The sequence below is a fragment of the Varanus komodoensis genome, unplaced genomic scaffold (genome assembly GCF_004798865.1).
Source record: "Varanus komodoensis strain SLA01 unplaced genomic scaffold, ASM479886v1 scaffold43, whole genome shotgun sequence".
Lineage (NCBI taxonomy): Eukaryota > Metazoa > Chordata > Lepidosauria > Squamata > Varanidae > Varanus > Varanus komodoensis.
The window spans coordinates 868942-883727 of NW_025335985.1; the positions used below are offsets into that span (position 1 = coordinate 868942).

The 14786-nt window shown below is 41.5% G+C and overlaps 1 protein-coding gene across 1 annotated transcript in view; it reads right to left on the reverse strand.

The window, feature by feature from the left end:
• Positions 1-2783: 2783 nt before the first annotated feature.
• PCGF3 (polycomb group ring finger 3) overlaps positions 2784-14786 on the reverse strand; it is a 30942-nt gene continuing 18939 nt past the window's right edge. The window contains exons 8-10 of the mRNA XM_044443968.1: positions 11487-11624; positions 10090-10170; positions 2784-9146 (exon numbers count right to left, since the gene is read on the reverse strand). Coding sequence (XP_044299903.1) covers positions 9099-9146; positions 10090-10170; positions 11487-11624 — 267 coding nt within the window. The 3' untranslated portion in view covers positions 2784-9098. The remainder of the gene's footprint in view (positions 9147-10089; positions 10171-11486; positions 11625-14786) is intronic.

Genomic DNA, 14786 nt, shown 5'->3' on the forward strand with positions numbered 1-14786 from the left:
GGGGCGGCATAGAAATGTTATAATAGTAATAATAATCATCGTCATCGTCATCATCATCATCATCTTCCTAAGTCCCAGATCAGGATTCTAACCACTGCAGCACACTGGCTCACCACCATCCTGCCTGCAGATGGTTTCAGGCCTGGCTCCAAGACCCCTTCTGCTTCCAGTTTTCACCCTGCAACACCTCAGGTTGCCTGCAGCCCAGAATCAGGGTGCTAGTTTCTTTTCAGCACAAGTCTTCTGGGGCTAAAAGGGACCCATCAGAGGTCAGGTTGCTTTATCCTAAGTGTTCCTTCAACTGAATCACCGTGTACAGCAACAGCACCACCTACTGCCAGGAAATGGGAAAAGTTGAGGGAGGGCGACAGAAGACGCAACCGGTGTTTGTTTATGATTATTGTTCCATGGTTTTGATTTATCCTTTCTTTGCTACACAGCTGGTTGTAGTATGTTTGACTGAAACAGTCATCTAATGATTTCTCCACTTCGCTGCCCTCAGTGAATGAAGCTGGGGAAACAGCCCTTTCCAGCAAATATTGAAAATCTGAAATAAACACTGCTAAACCATCAAATAGGTCAGTGAAATCTAGCTCTGAGCAAGGCACAATTCTAGTAGTGTTAGCTGCCTAGGGATGCCAGTGGTAGAACAGGTGGCATGTAAATATTAATAACAACAACTCCCAGCATTAATTTCTAAAATTGCAAGGATACCACCTTAAAGAGCATTTCCCATCATGGGTCACTGGAGGAGTCTCTTAAAATTTGTGATGTTGCACTTGAACCCAGAATCTTTGGCAGGGAAAGCATGTGCTCTGGGGATTGCTTTGCAGTCCTCAACAAAATCTTCCTTTTGCGAGAATTAAAAAATAAATCCTACCACCTTTTGTTTCTCTCCAAAACAGCCATTATACTATGCAATATATGCAAGCTGTCCACAGTGCAAAGCTTCATTTTCCTTTTCCTTTTCCACACTTCATTTTAATTTGGCTTGGAACAAATTGATGGGTTTTTAATGTCTATTAATTTAAAGTTTATTTCTCATGCCTGGTGTCCTGAAATGGAAGAGCATATGTGCACCGGAGATTGAATTAGCATCACCTCTTCAAAAAGGAAGCAGCAAAAAATGCAAGAATGCCCCGCTTTGCAGTCATTAAGACTCTTTATGCCTGCTGCATTCTCAGTATGCTGTAAAATTATAGTATTTCAGCCTGTTATGTTAGCGGCTAAATATTATAATCATGCAATAATCATATTAGCTAGTTGCACAGCAGTTTGACTAAGAAGTGGAATTCAGCAACTTGTGCTCACAGGGGAACTGGTGTGTGGGTACAGGGAGATCTGCTTAAGCTCCCCATGCGTCTGAGATCATAACTGGCCTCAAATTGAGCATGAAAACATGTAAAGACTGTTTGGCCATTTCCCCCCTATTTCAATATAGTCTATTTCCTCTTTTAAGATAAGGAAGAAATGATACATTCTAACACATCCTTCTCCCAACCTGATGTCCTCCAAGCAGGTATGACTACTACGACTCCCATCTTCCATATTGGGGAGGGGATGATGAAACTGTAGTCCTTATCTGGAGGACACGAGACCTGAGAAAGTCTGCCTGAAGGGAACAAGCCTACCACCAACTACGGCTATGCCACAAGTTTCCCTTCCCTCTCCAGGGTTATTCCATTCTGCTCTTCCCTGCCTCGTCTCCATCAGTGGCTTACACTGGGATGGGAGGGAAATGCCCAAACCCTGCATACGTGGGTCTTTTCCCAAATAAATGAATCCACATGCAAGCATAAGAAGGGCATGTTGGGATGATGCCCACTGGCATTATGAAAGGTCCCAGCATCCAAATTTAATACCCCTGCCTCTGTTATCCCATCCTTGTTTAACTGAGTTCTCCTTCAAACGAACACAGGTATTGCCAACCATGCAGACTCTGAGGAGTTCTGGAAGGATACAATGAACGCCATCAACACAATTTGCTCTGTGAATTCCATTTTTTACCTTTTACTGCATTTAATACACAGATTTAAGACAAAAGGATACGCGGCTTGGCAGATGTTGGGCACAAGAAGCAAGGTGACCCAGGGCAATCGCTCTCATGGACTGCTGGCTGCATCCAAGAGTGTTCTTCAGAATCAGAAAGTGAAACAGATTATAGTGGAATTGGGGAGGTCAAGATTCTCAGATGCAGGGGGAAGAGGTGAATCTCTCAAGGCCAATCATGGCAGTTCCTGGGAATGACAAAGATGTACAGCCTGTGAGAGGGGCCTCTCCAGATAAGGAATTCTCAGACGCAGGCCTGGCCACTGTTATTGATCCTGTGGCGAGGCGTCACCAGAGGTGGAAGGTCCAACTGAATAAGCAGCACACAGAGAGGAAGCGTGCTCACCTTCAGAAAGCCCCTCCCAAGGAGATGGGTCCCAGGCATGTTCATAAGGAGAGTTCCTGGAAGTGAACACTGGATTGGGTTCAACAAACCATTCTGTGCGTGCTCAGAGACCTGTTCTGAATTATTTGTTCTTGGAAGCAATAAAGAACGTTTTGCAAGGAAAACAGTCTGTGGCTGGTAATTGTTTGAAGGAGGAACCTCAGCTTAATACACAGCAGGAGTACATATTTAAAACATAGCCCATCACAAGCCAAATGTAAGTCAGCAGTGGGATGCAGCTTCAAAAAAGCTAATGAAATGCTAGGCTACCATACAAAGTAATGGGAAGTTATAGGCCACTACTCAGGCCTCATTGGGAGTACCGAGGCCTTAAAAGTGTGATTTTTTTTTTTAAACTGTTCTATTGCACTTCTATGTTCAACTCTGCACTCTATTTGTATATATTTGTGTTATTCCATATGGAAATGTTCCCAAGCAAAGAAGTATAAGGAGGGGTTTTTTTTTTGGCTTTTATTACAAGCATATAATATTAATTGGCAGAACACTGAATACAAGCTTCACTATCATAAAATCAAAACATTAAGCAATAATCCCCAAAAGGCTTATTCAGACAAAACTAGCCACCAATAGTACAAAAGTTACACAGCAACACAAAGTGTAAAAAAATGTAAACTTTCAAATGAAACCAAGCCAAAAAATATGATTTTTCAATTTCAAAATAGGGCAAGAATTTTCAGCAACTTTTATTATGCCACATAGTGAGGATAAAGGCTTAACCGATTGCTCTGGCTTATTGTTCCATAACCCTAAGTGTATCTTGTTGCAAAATAAATGGCATTTGTGACTCTTGTCCTGTCACTTGGCTGTTAATGCTAGTCACTTGCCCTATAGAGAGGGCATTCTGTTGTGCCCTATACCTGGTGTGTGCACGCCATGCACCTCGGTTAACTTTCCTCATGCAAGTGTATGTGCCCATTCACACAAAGAGGAAGGAGACCCACAGGCAACCTCGAAGGTTCAATGCTCACGGACATTAAACAGATGCCTTTGGCCCAAACTACCCATTCAGCAACACACTTGGGCCTGCAAATCAGTGGGGCAAGTGGACAATTTGTAGTGATCAAGTGGTGGGCAGGAGAGGATCCTTCACCTCTGCTGCTTTTCCTTTGCATCCTCCCCCACTCCCAGGCCTTTCTGGATGCATGAGGTCAGCGGCGAGTTAAAGTCACACATCCTCATCCCGTTCCTGCCCAATATGCAGCTGTTCTGCACATGCTGTCCAGCTGTAGTTAGGTTCAGGCTCTGCTCTGTACAGCGCCTGAGCCTAAGACCCAGATGGGGAGCTGCAGCCTCTGAGAGACACTGCCGGGACACTGCACACACAATAAAAAGGGGAGGAAGTCAGACTCAAATGCCAACAGCCAATTTTAGGGTTAGAAACAAATCTCCACCACCACTTCCACTTAAACAGGAAAGTGAGCTTCCAAGCCAACGGTCTGCATCTTAAGAAAAGTGTGGTGTTCCTTGTGCACATTTTGACAAGGTGAATACATCCACTTGCAATTCGGACAAGCAGTGGCCTGTCTGTGCGCCTCATCTCCTTATGCTTTAAATCCGAGGGCCCACACGCAAATCTACACTACATTAAGGTATCATGTGAAGTGTTTAAAACTGGAGCAATTACCTGAGGAAACACAGAAACAGGTTTTTTTCTGTAAAGTACAGTTTTACCATCTGCAGTAAATGCATTTCTTACGAACTGGTTAAAATATAAAGTTATCAAAGAGTCATTGTGTAGATGTACAAACTGGTTGGCTTTCTCCTGTTGCATTTAAAGATACAGCTCAGTTTCAAATAATTGCGAATAGGCTAACTAAGCTAATAGATTTGTCATCCATTGGAAAAGAAGCAGGACAGTGAAATTCCCAACACTAATTAGATTGTTATGAAAACAATAAGAGCCAGATAAGCTTTCAAGAGGCTCATTCAGGAAAGAAAAAATTAGCACCATCATATTTTGAAGTCTGATATTTTTTAACCATTGTAGTTTTTCTCCAGAGGTTAGAATTTGCGCCTGTAGCATTGCACAACCACTAAGAAATAAATATTTCCAGGTTAAATCTTATACAAATGTGAGAAAAATACCAGACATACCAATGGCACACGCACACATACAAAAGAAAGTCTGAGAGGCTGCAAATCTTGCTGATTACTTCCACATTTCACATTTAAGAGTCCTTGCCAAATCATTTTTAAAATATTGCTGACAGGTAGTTCTTGCACACAGACACAACTCCCAAATGTCACTTTTAAAAATTCCAGGAAGGAGAGAAGGGGGAAAATTAAAGAGAGAGAGAGAAAGAGAGAGAGAGAGAGTGCTCATTTGAATGTACACTTAAAATCACCTACATTCCTTTTCAGTTAGTAGATGCTACATTTACCAATTAAAATGTATGCCTAACAAAAGCACATTCCAAACCTATTGCACAAAAAGCATAAAGTAATGCTCTTTATCCATACAAAACAAAAATATACCAAAAATGAAATCAAATGGGGCCAAACTAAAAGTTGCACAAAATGTGTGGCTGCTACCAAACATAAACACTGCCGTCGCCGCTCCTCTCCTCTCCCTTACCACTCCATGATATCTAGTATAACTTGACTAACTAGTCAAGGTGACCTGAGGTCAGGCCACGGATATGTCATACTAGACATACCAAAGCAGAGTAACCAGACATGCGGCCGCCATTTTTGGTAGCAGGCACTAGTGCAACATCTAATTTGGCCCTCACAAAAAGAAGGAAGAAGCTTGTAAAAAACATCTCACAATTTCATTTTATATGCCCATAAATAAAGCTGGACCATCGAAACCAAAAAAATACTTAGATGGTAAAAAGTAAGATAGAAGGCTTAAAATAGAATAAATAATTTTATAAAGTTAACTTTTAAACCCCCCAAATCTTATTTAAAATTCATTATTATATATTCTGATTTCTCTATTTTAAAAGAAAATTATACCAAGCGAGACCATGAACCTGCGTCATTATGCTTGTCTCTTTGTTGCCACAAGGATAATGCAACAAGACAGTTTTACTGCATTTATTTACCAGCGGTAAGCAGTCATTTAAAAAAAAAGTAACAAAACAAATCCGACTTCACAGTTACTTTATATATCGCTCAATTGACCAAGATAAATTCAGTGTGGCCTGAACACACAAGCCACTTAAGCTGAATATGATTTGAAGACCTAGAGCCAGAAGATTGGCAAAACGTTTTGCCAACATAACCATTGTGCAACCTGCCCCTTAAAAGCTTCACAGAAGAGAGACAATGTCTATCACAAGGATCTGCTCTGTTCATATTTGCTGTAGTTTTTCTGATAAAACAAGCCAGCTAGGTCTTTGAAACAAACACACCTCAAGGGACACAGTTTCCATACAAAAAAGAAGTATTCTGAGAAGCTGCTTAGAAAAGAAAAAGAAACCAAGTATTTTCTGTCAAGGTCGTTTTCATCAGGCTGTTATAAAAGCAGAGATAAACACTCATTTAAGAGTAGCAAAACCAGCTTAAGGTGTCTACTGCTGGCTTTGGCTTCATGCACCTGACTAGATATATATATTTAAATATATTTATATAGCACCGTATCAAATTCAAGTGATTCAAAAATTTGCTATAAACTTAGCAATACAGATTCTGTAGACTGTTGCAGTCAAGAGTTGTGGGGTTGTAGTTTGCATCTTGATACTATTTAATCCCTCAGTTCAAATTACACAGGATAATATTGGTATTCCATAGTTTAAGATGGCATCGGTCTTACAATTCAGCTGTGTATCTAGTCTGAGGTAGACTGAATCGTTGTATACGGTCATTAAACTCTCCAAAAAGTTTAGCTGAATCAAGTGGGCACTAGACGGGGTCGCCAGCAGTGTTAGCCAGCATATTTTTGGGTAGCACCATGTGGCCTGTGAACTGGTGGGGAGGAACACCTTGAGTTTAAGGCTGTACTATCTGGGGGGTCCTGATATATTCCCAAATGGTCCTCTTCAAGGTCCAGTCTTCCCTTAACTGCTTTAAAAAAATCTTTAAACTTAGAAGGTACTGTCCGATATCCAGTTTCTTATCAGAAAGAGAGGAGTTTTAAGGTCACTTATCCAAACATAGAAAATTCTTCTGGACACGTCCCATGGAAACAAATGGAAGGATCACAAGGGCACAAGTGTGTGCCTGATCATTTCAGTGGGTCTGCCATACAAAAGTGGATAAATGTCCTTAACGGTCGATGTACTCATTACAACTCCCTTTTACTTGAACAGGCATGCACAGGAGACCTTTCCCTGGAAGAGTGTCCAACCTCTTTGCCCCCACGTCTGCTGCTAAACCAAAACTTGGGTATTCATCCCACCACTTCCTACTTGCTTCCATTTCCTCTTTGTCCCTCCGTTTGACTCCTTTGACCTCCACCTATTTATATTTACTACTATAAAATCAGAGATAAGGAAGGCCACGTAACTCACAATGGAAAGATGGGTTTCCAATATCCTTATCTGCTGACAAGAGTCAGAGGAAGCTGTATGAAGGAGAAGGTGGCTTGGGAAGAGTTTGATCACTCCTTTTTATTCCAGCTGATGCAAATGGAACTGGGACTATTCACCTATTCCTTGGAGGATACAGTGAGTGCCTTGTGCCTTATCCTTACAAAAAGAGGCCTAACAGGGGAAAGCTATAAAAATGGAGAATTGATCTCAAAATCCATCAAAACAAAATAAAAGCTTCCTGCTTCAGACATGCATTTGCTGCTTTGCATGCATTTCATGCCACACATTTGCATTGATTTTAGAGTCTGTTAACGTGGCCAACAGCCCAAGCACATACCTCCTTGTTGAACCTTGCTTGGGCTTGTTTCACAATCAAAATCCGTCGCCCTTATTCATTTATGTCAAGCAGTAAATTGGAATATATATTTCCTAAGCAGACCTAAGCTCCTAAAGTGGAAAAGACCTTCTCCCATGATGGAGAAACCACATGAACCTGCCCCCCTTCTTTCTGAAACTCAGGCTTCACACAACCACGCGGCCACACTCTGCTTCTCAGCAGGTCAAAATTCCAGCTCTGTCCATCAGCAGCAGCAGGGCATAAGCAATAGAAATGGTAACACTTAGCTCAAAGGAGCTTTCTGCAGAAGAATAAAATGCAATGGTGAAAAGCAAAGCATCCCTTCTTGCCTACCATTTTCAATGGCAACCTCCTACCTGCCATGGACAATTCCCAACCAAGTGGGTGTCTGATAGAGAAAAGGCCAATTTGTGTACATGCAAACAATATTTGTGTATGCACAAGCACACTGAAGAAAGACAAGAACACAGGCCTTTATGTAGGGGATACCATGAGGATAGGCACTGGAGACAGCCCATACCAGATCACTGAGAATTAGCAACATGGCCTCAGATGAGAGAGCTTTAAGCATCCTTTACCAATCACAAGCATAAAATCTGGACGCACACACTTTCTGGGTGGTGCAAAACTGCAGAAGTCACCTCTGAACAGAACGTTACCCCCTCCCCTGCAAAATTTCAAGAGGCTGTGTTCAAGTACAGCGGCATTTACCATCTGAAGCTGTTCGATCCTCTACCGAGTGTGAGGGGAATGCACTTAAATACTTTAAAGGGGGTTATGCATTCCTGGGGGGAATAGATTTAAAAAAATAAATAAAAATTTATAGATTAAGGCCAGAAAGTACCACATTGCCAACTAGATCTGACCCTATAAGTTCAGTAGAGAATCAGGTGAACACAATGCTCTCATTAGTTTCTTATTACAGAAACTAGAAATCAGCAGGAAAGTGAATGTACTAATCCATGTCACAGAAACTATACTGAAACATTAGAATAGTGTGTCGTTCAAAGGAACAATACTGGAGTTCAAGTAGTTAAGGCTGCTAACGGCTTATTTCATTTGTGGAAAGGCAAATCCCCCAGTTCAATATCAGCCCCAGCTCTGTAAGCTCTGTTTACCATAAAAAAGGGGCCTTTCTAAATGCTCTGCACTTTGATGTGATCTGATAAAACTGCATCAGAATGGAAACAACTGAAACTTTTCCAATAACCTCATCAAATGAGCCAGCAGAGGAACAAAGAAGCATAATCCAAAACAGTGTCATACAGCAAAATCACTGCCAGCCATTAGATCTTCGTCAATGTTAAATATTCTACAAAGGGCTTACTAACAGACAAGATGGCTATGAGGTATAAGAGACAGAAAACCTTGCAAAAAATATACTACTATATGCCACAATAAAGTTGTGAAGCAACCCCCCAAAAAATTGTTTGGTTGAAAACAAACCCTAAATGAACTCCTTCACAAACTCCGTTTTAAGCCTATTTGGCATGTGTAGGATGATGACCAAGAACTGAGCTATGCGCAGGGAACTGTGAAGTGTTTTCAGCATCTGTAAACTTCGTGCTGGTAGTGTCCTCTCAAGCGGCAATTTCCATTTTTGTAGAAAAAAGTATAAATATTCTTCTGTCCAGAAAAATCAGGTGAATGCATCCCTTGGAGAAATATTCAGGATGGGTGAATGGGAGAGCACTACAGTCTTCAGGAATGGATTCTGCTGGCCTGTGTCACAGGTGAATTGCGTGATGCACTAAGAAGGTGCCCAATGATAGTCTCTGCAAAAAACCGTCCAGAAGGACAAAAACAGTTCTTACAGCAAGTCCATTTTGGGTCTGTAATGTAGCAGTAGAGGTGCTTTCTGAAAGATAAAGGATGACACTTACTTCAGACAGGGATACTACTGGTGCAGAATGTGATGACAAAGTTCGTTTGTTTGTTTGTTTACTTATTTAAACCATTTTTATGCTGCCCCCATCGCAACAAAGCCTCGGGGCAGCTCACAACAAAAACAAAATATACCAATATAACAATTATACAATAAAAATATGAAAACCCAGTGCATCTTGGCTTAAAAGATTTAAAATCCTATAAATACCAATAAATTAACAATTAAAATAAGTTTTAAATAAAAAGGTCTTAGCCTGGCGCCGAAAAACAAATAACGACGGCGCCAGGCGGACCTCTCTGGGGAGCGCATTCCGTAGATGGGGCGCCACCGCAGAGAAAGCCCTCCTCCGGGTAACAAAGTTAATGCTGCCACAGTCCCTAAATAACTGTCAGGCTGGCCACCCCCATCCAGAGCCCACAAACCTTGACAGGGGCTCCTTCATCCCCTACCCAAAGGGACTCTAAATCTGTACACAATTGCACAGGTGCTCCTGGAGTATTCTCTCCATTTGCATTTGCTTAAGTGGCTGCAAAATCACAAAGAGCATGAGATAAAGATTTGGACATAGCTTCCACCCTGGGCTCCACAGAAGGCGGAGTTCTGGTTGGCAAGGGTGTGGCTGTAAATGGTGTACGGTCTAGCAGAAGTTCTTTGTGGGCTCAAGGTATCACAAAAAGCCTGATCCGCAGATCAGGCCTTCCAAGAGGATGAACATCTGTTGATGCACTGAGAGCAATTTGCAGGACAGGAGACATACTTGGGAGGTAGAAGTGACTTTAGCATATTAGTCAATATCACACATGAAAGGCCTCAGTCAACCCCACAAGATGGGAGTCTAGAGCTGGGTCAGAAAATAAGAAATGAGCATCCAAGAACTTAGTAAATGTACTGATCAACCACAAATACAGCATACCTTAAATCTCCATCTTGTAACAACTACAAATTTGAGAGTATGGTCTTTGCCCAGAATTTCTTCATTGCATAATATATCCAGCTAATAAACACAAAAATATTTTGTTTATCAAAGACATCAGGTTAACATGTCAAAAACATGACATAATCAAAGGCAAACATTAAATAAAACAGTGGTCTAAAGATGAAGCGCTTTTCCAATAGGCCAAGTACAGGCCTACGTGGTTTCCAGAACACAAACATGAAGTCCATTAAAATATAATCAACTTATTTAGACCTTAAGCTCCAAACAACAGAGCACATAACATTACATGGCTGTAAGCTACACTGGATCCATATCCTACCACTGAGCTTACCAGGTTGCCTAGAAGTAGCCTTTGCGCATTTAAAGGGATTGATTGTAAAGACTTGGTTCAGGATTTAAACTGTGCACTAGATGCTACTGGTGTGCAGAAGAATTGTTGGGCCAAAAAGGCCTGCCCCATAGTCTAGAAAAAGAGAGGATCTCTACAATTATGGAAAATAAACTAAAGCCAGAGGCTGGGACTTCTCAAAATGAACACATATTATTATTAATATTATTAATAAATAACAATGCACTATTTTAACACAGCCTTTAATTTAGAGACAATTAAAAATGAATTCTTGCTTTATTTCAATCCATAAAATCTTCCTGCAAAGCAGATCTCACTAGTACAGTAGAAAACAGGCAGATGGAGATCAAGCAAGCCCTTTTTTCAAATATAAGGCTAATAAATTGGTCCACAGAGAAATGAGTGAAACAAAACAGAACAGCCTTCTATAAAATGCAAGAGATTACCTGTAGAGGTATCTTTCCATTGCAAGGTGTTTTTGCAGATATGGGATATAAGAGGGCTTATTTTTTCTAGTACATGCTTGAAACTTTGCATGGTCAAATCACAAGCCATCTATCTTAACATAAAACCCAGCAATTTATATCAGAAACTTGGTGGCATCTGTTTTGTTTTGAAAGGAGGTGTCTACTAGCTCTCAGAATCCAAAGAAAACCTGAAGGCCTCTTGGCTGTTCTAGGAATGTCAATGGACAGTGCACAGGCTGCTACCTAAGGCCTCCTATGTTCAGCCTTGCCAGGTGAACTAAAGTCAGTTGATCAAATGGAAACTAAGGGGGGAAAGACTAATGTATAAGAGCACCAGAACTGAATTTTGAGAAGGGAATTCCTTTAAGGGACTGTTTGAATGTGCCATTAAATAAAGATTGGAAAGTTATTTTCATAACAACAACAACAACAACAACATTCAAGTATCTGGGGTGATGTAACATTTTTAATAATTGAAAAGATCCATAGTAAAAATCCAGCTGTAGTTTTCTTTTCTTTACAGAAAGATTTTTTCTGATTTTAACCTCATTGATTACCTCATTAAATGAAGAAAGGTTAAGTTTTTTGGCAATGAACTTCTTTAAATGTAAGACTGTAGCTTGTGCTGAGCAGCGAATCCATTTTCTCTTCAATCCACGTAATTTGCTGCTGTTGCATTCCAAGCAGATGCTTACCTTTGGGAGAAAGCAAACAGCTAACACTGGTTAACAGAAAGCTCCTCAAAATTCTCCTTTTGCAGTAGCAAAACCAAAAAAATGAACGCTCTAAGCTGAGTGTTCCCCTTACACATAATGGAGTGACAGCAGTTCACTGGTAAAACACATGCTCTGAAAGAAGAGAGCTCCATCTCTAGCCTCTACAGATTAAAAGGAACTGGATATAAGGTAGTGGGAGAGACCTGGAATCCTGGAGAACCAGTGGCAAAGACAAAAGAAGGATAAATGGACACGCCTCACTAAATATAACAGAGCTTCTTCTGTTCTTATGGATACAAACCAAGAAGAACCAATGGAGGCATGCAACTTCCATAAGAATTGTTTTCTACACTAAACTGGAGTTGCTGATTTGATTGTTTATTGTGAATCTATCACAATGCAACTAGTTTCCTGGGGTGTTGGTTTAGTGAAGGCTGTGCTGGCCCCTCCATTTGGTAAAGGACTTCATCTTGAAAGCCCTGCAGGTTCTTCTAGAGAAACAAAGAAGTTACTTCTTCCAGAGATTGCCAATTCCAGATTGGCAAAGAAAAGGAAGAAGCAAGTAAAAGAACCTTGCTTTGCAAGGGAGGAGAAAAGCATCTGCTAAGGATCCCTTGCCTATTCCTGCTTGACTACAAAACTAGCAACCACTGTTTGCCTTCATGGAGAACAAGTCAACTGTAGGAGTGCCCTAGTGTAGAAAAGGAAGTCTAGAACCAAGTTGTCCAGCTCCCACTCACGAAAGGTCTGATAGATGGGCCTCAGTGGATCTGTGAGGGCATTGCCTACACCAGCAATCTAAGCAAAGGCGAGCTGTATGTTGCAAGAAAATGCCATGTCCAGAAACTGGATTGTGAAGTCCAATCAACTTTCACGAATGCGCACCTCCCTGTTTTTCAGGCTCCAAACCATGATTGTGATGTCTATTGCTTGTTGAATGTGTTGGTTTCAAGACTGAACAGGAGAAGCCAGAAATGGCATGCTTCTGTGTTGTCAGCAAAGGTAATGTTGATATCTCTGCTCAGTTGTGTCATGGACGTTCACATTCTTGAAATCTACGGAAGCAAACCAGTCTTTTTCTAGAGAAGTAGGATCATGCCAGGGTTGCCATCTACACTTTTTTTAGCAGTTAAGAAAGAACTGATCTCCTATAGATCCAGAATCATTCCAAGTCTTCTGTCTTTCTTCAGCACTATAATGTACTGGAAGTAGAAACTGTCCTTGTTCTGACTGGATGGAACTCATTCAGTTGGCCCCCTTTGATGTAGTGTTTCCACCTTCTGCTGCAGCACCTACAGTGGATTTGTAGTATGAATGCTGAGGAAAGGAGTGAGACAACAATCTCTATTTGGTAAACCGTCCAGACGATGGAGAGGATCAATGCATCCAATGGGATCTGTGTCTAAGAGTGAAGAAAGGGTGACAGCTGAGTTCCAAAGGAGGCTTGACAGGATTAGGTAAAGCTGCAAAGTTAAAGGCACCACTTGCCAGTGTATTTGCCCTTCCTGCAAGTAGCTCAACTTTTCAACAGAGTTTCAGAGCAGTGGGTTCCAGCAACCAAAAAGATATATCACTTTGTTGTCAATAAGCGTAGAAAGTTGGTTGACAGGACCCCTGCCATTGTTGGGAAGGAGACAGGGAATGCTGCTCTAGCCCCAACTTGCATGCTGTGGTGTTCAACTTTCGTACAGTATCAATAGTGTAATCTGTTCTCACACTGAAAAGCCCATTCTCTGTCAAACAGTTATTCACTGATGTATGAGCAAGCTTCTTGGGGCGGGGGGGGGGGGATGACAGCAGACCATAACGAGGCAGATCAGAACAAGACTATGGCTCCCACCATTACCTTAGCATCACAATCTGTTTGAAAACAGGATTTATTAATCGGTTGCTTAGAAGGACAGACAGCTCCAAACTGATATGTTCAGAAAAGCTTGTGCTGGTCATCCAGTAGGTAATTGTACAATGAGCTCATTTTTCCCCATAGAAATCACAGGTGCATTGCTGAGGCTGTTTGATAGTTCGCAACTTATAAACCTTATGAAGAATAGAAGAACTGAGTTTGCCTGAATGACCTCAGTCAACCCCACAATGATGTAGTCTGGAGGTGGGTCAGAAAATAAGAAATGAGCATTCATTTCTTTAACTCTGAAATAATGTTCCAAGTTCTTTAAGACAGGGGCCATGGAAGATAGGGCTTTCCACAACAGATGTACTATTTGTAGCAGAGAGGGCAGGAAAAGGCTTGCTCCTGGATCTAAAGTCATGTCAAGTATCAGGTCTTGAGTTCTGAGGTTAGTTACTGTGTCTCCAGCCTGAGGGACTGAGCCATCCAAATAATTTGGTCAGAAAAATGACTCAAGTCTTCAACAGAAAAATAGAGTCTTTAGTTTTGATTGCACTGTCTGGTGAAGATATTACTAGAGCAACCAAAGATACCAAATGGACTCTGAGTGGTAATCATTCTCTTCGAAACATGGTGATGCCTCCAGGTGCATGAGTGCTCCTCTGGTTGTGCTGGCCCTCAGGCAGACTCTGGAGCCACCAGGAAGAGAGATCCTGGAGTTGGTATCAACACAAGCAACAAAGAGATTGCTAAGGAAGAAACTGGCTAAGTAATCACCTTAGCATAGGAGATCTGTTCCAAGGACAAAGAAAACTGTTTGGACCTGGAGGCCTACTCAGAGATTCCAAAATAGACCTTTGCAAAGGGGACTCCACATAATGAACCTGCTGATAATGCTGCTCTTATTCTAATTTTCTGTACCACTCATCTCAGAAACACGAGTTTCATGGAGGTAAGAGAGCTTTGGCTATTGGGTATTACAGAAAATAAACAAGCCATCTGGAATGACAGACTCTGAGAGGGTCAAGTGGGATTGTTCCCTCAGACTGTAACCAGCAGGGCTTTAAAAGCCCTGAAAGTAACTCAACATCCTCAGTTTGGGTAATTATTCTCTACACAGATGAACCTGGCATAGAGATTTAGGACTGATGCAGAGATCAGTTCAGTCTCGCAGCAGACTAAGATCTCTGAACTCAGCCTTGGATGCAGAGGTTACTAGTGCTGATTCCTGCATCAGTACCAACATCACCCTCACTGGTACGGAGTGCAATGGAGATGGCCACGGGAGCAGGAGC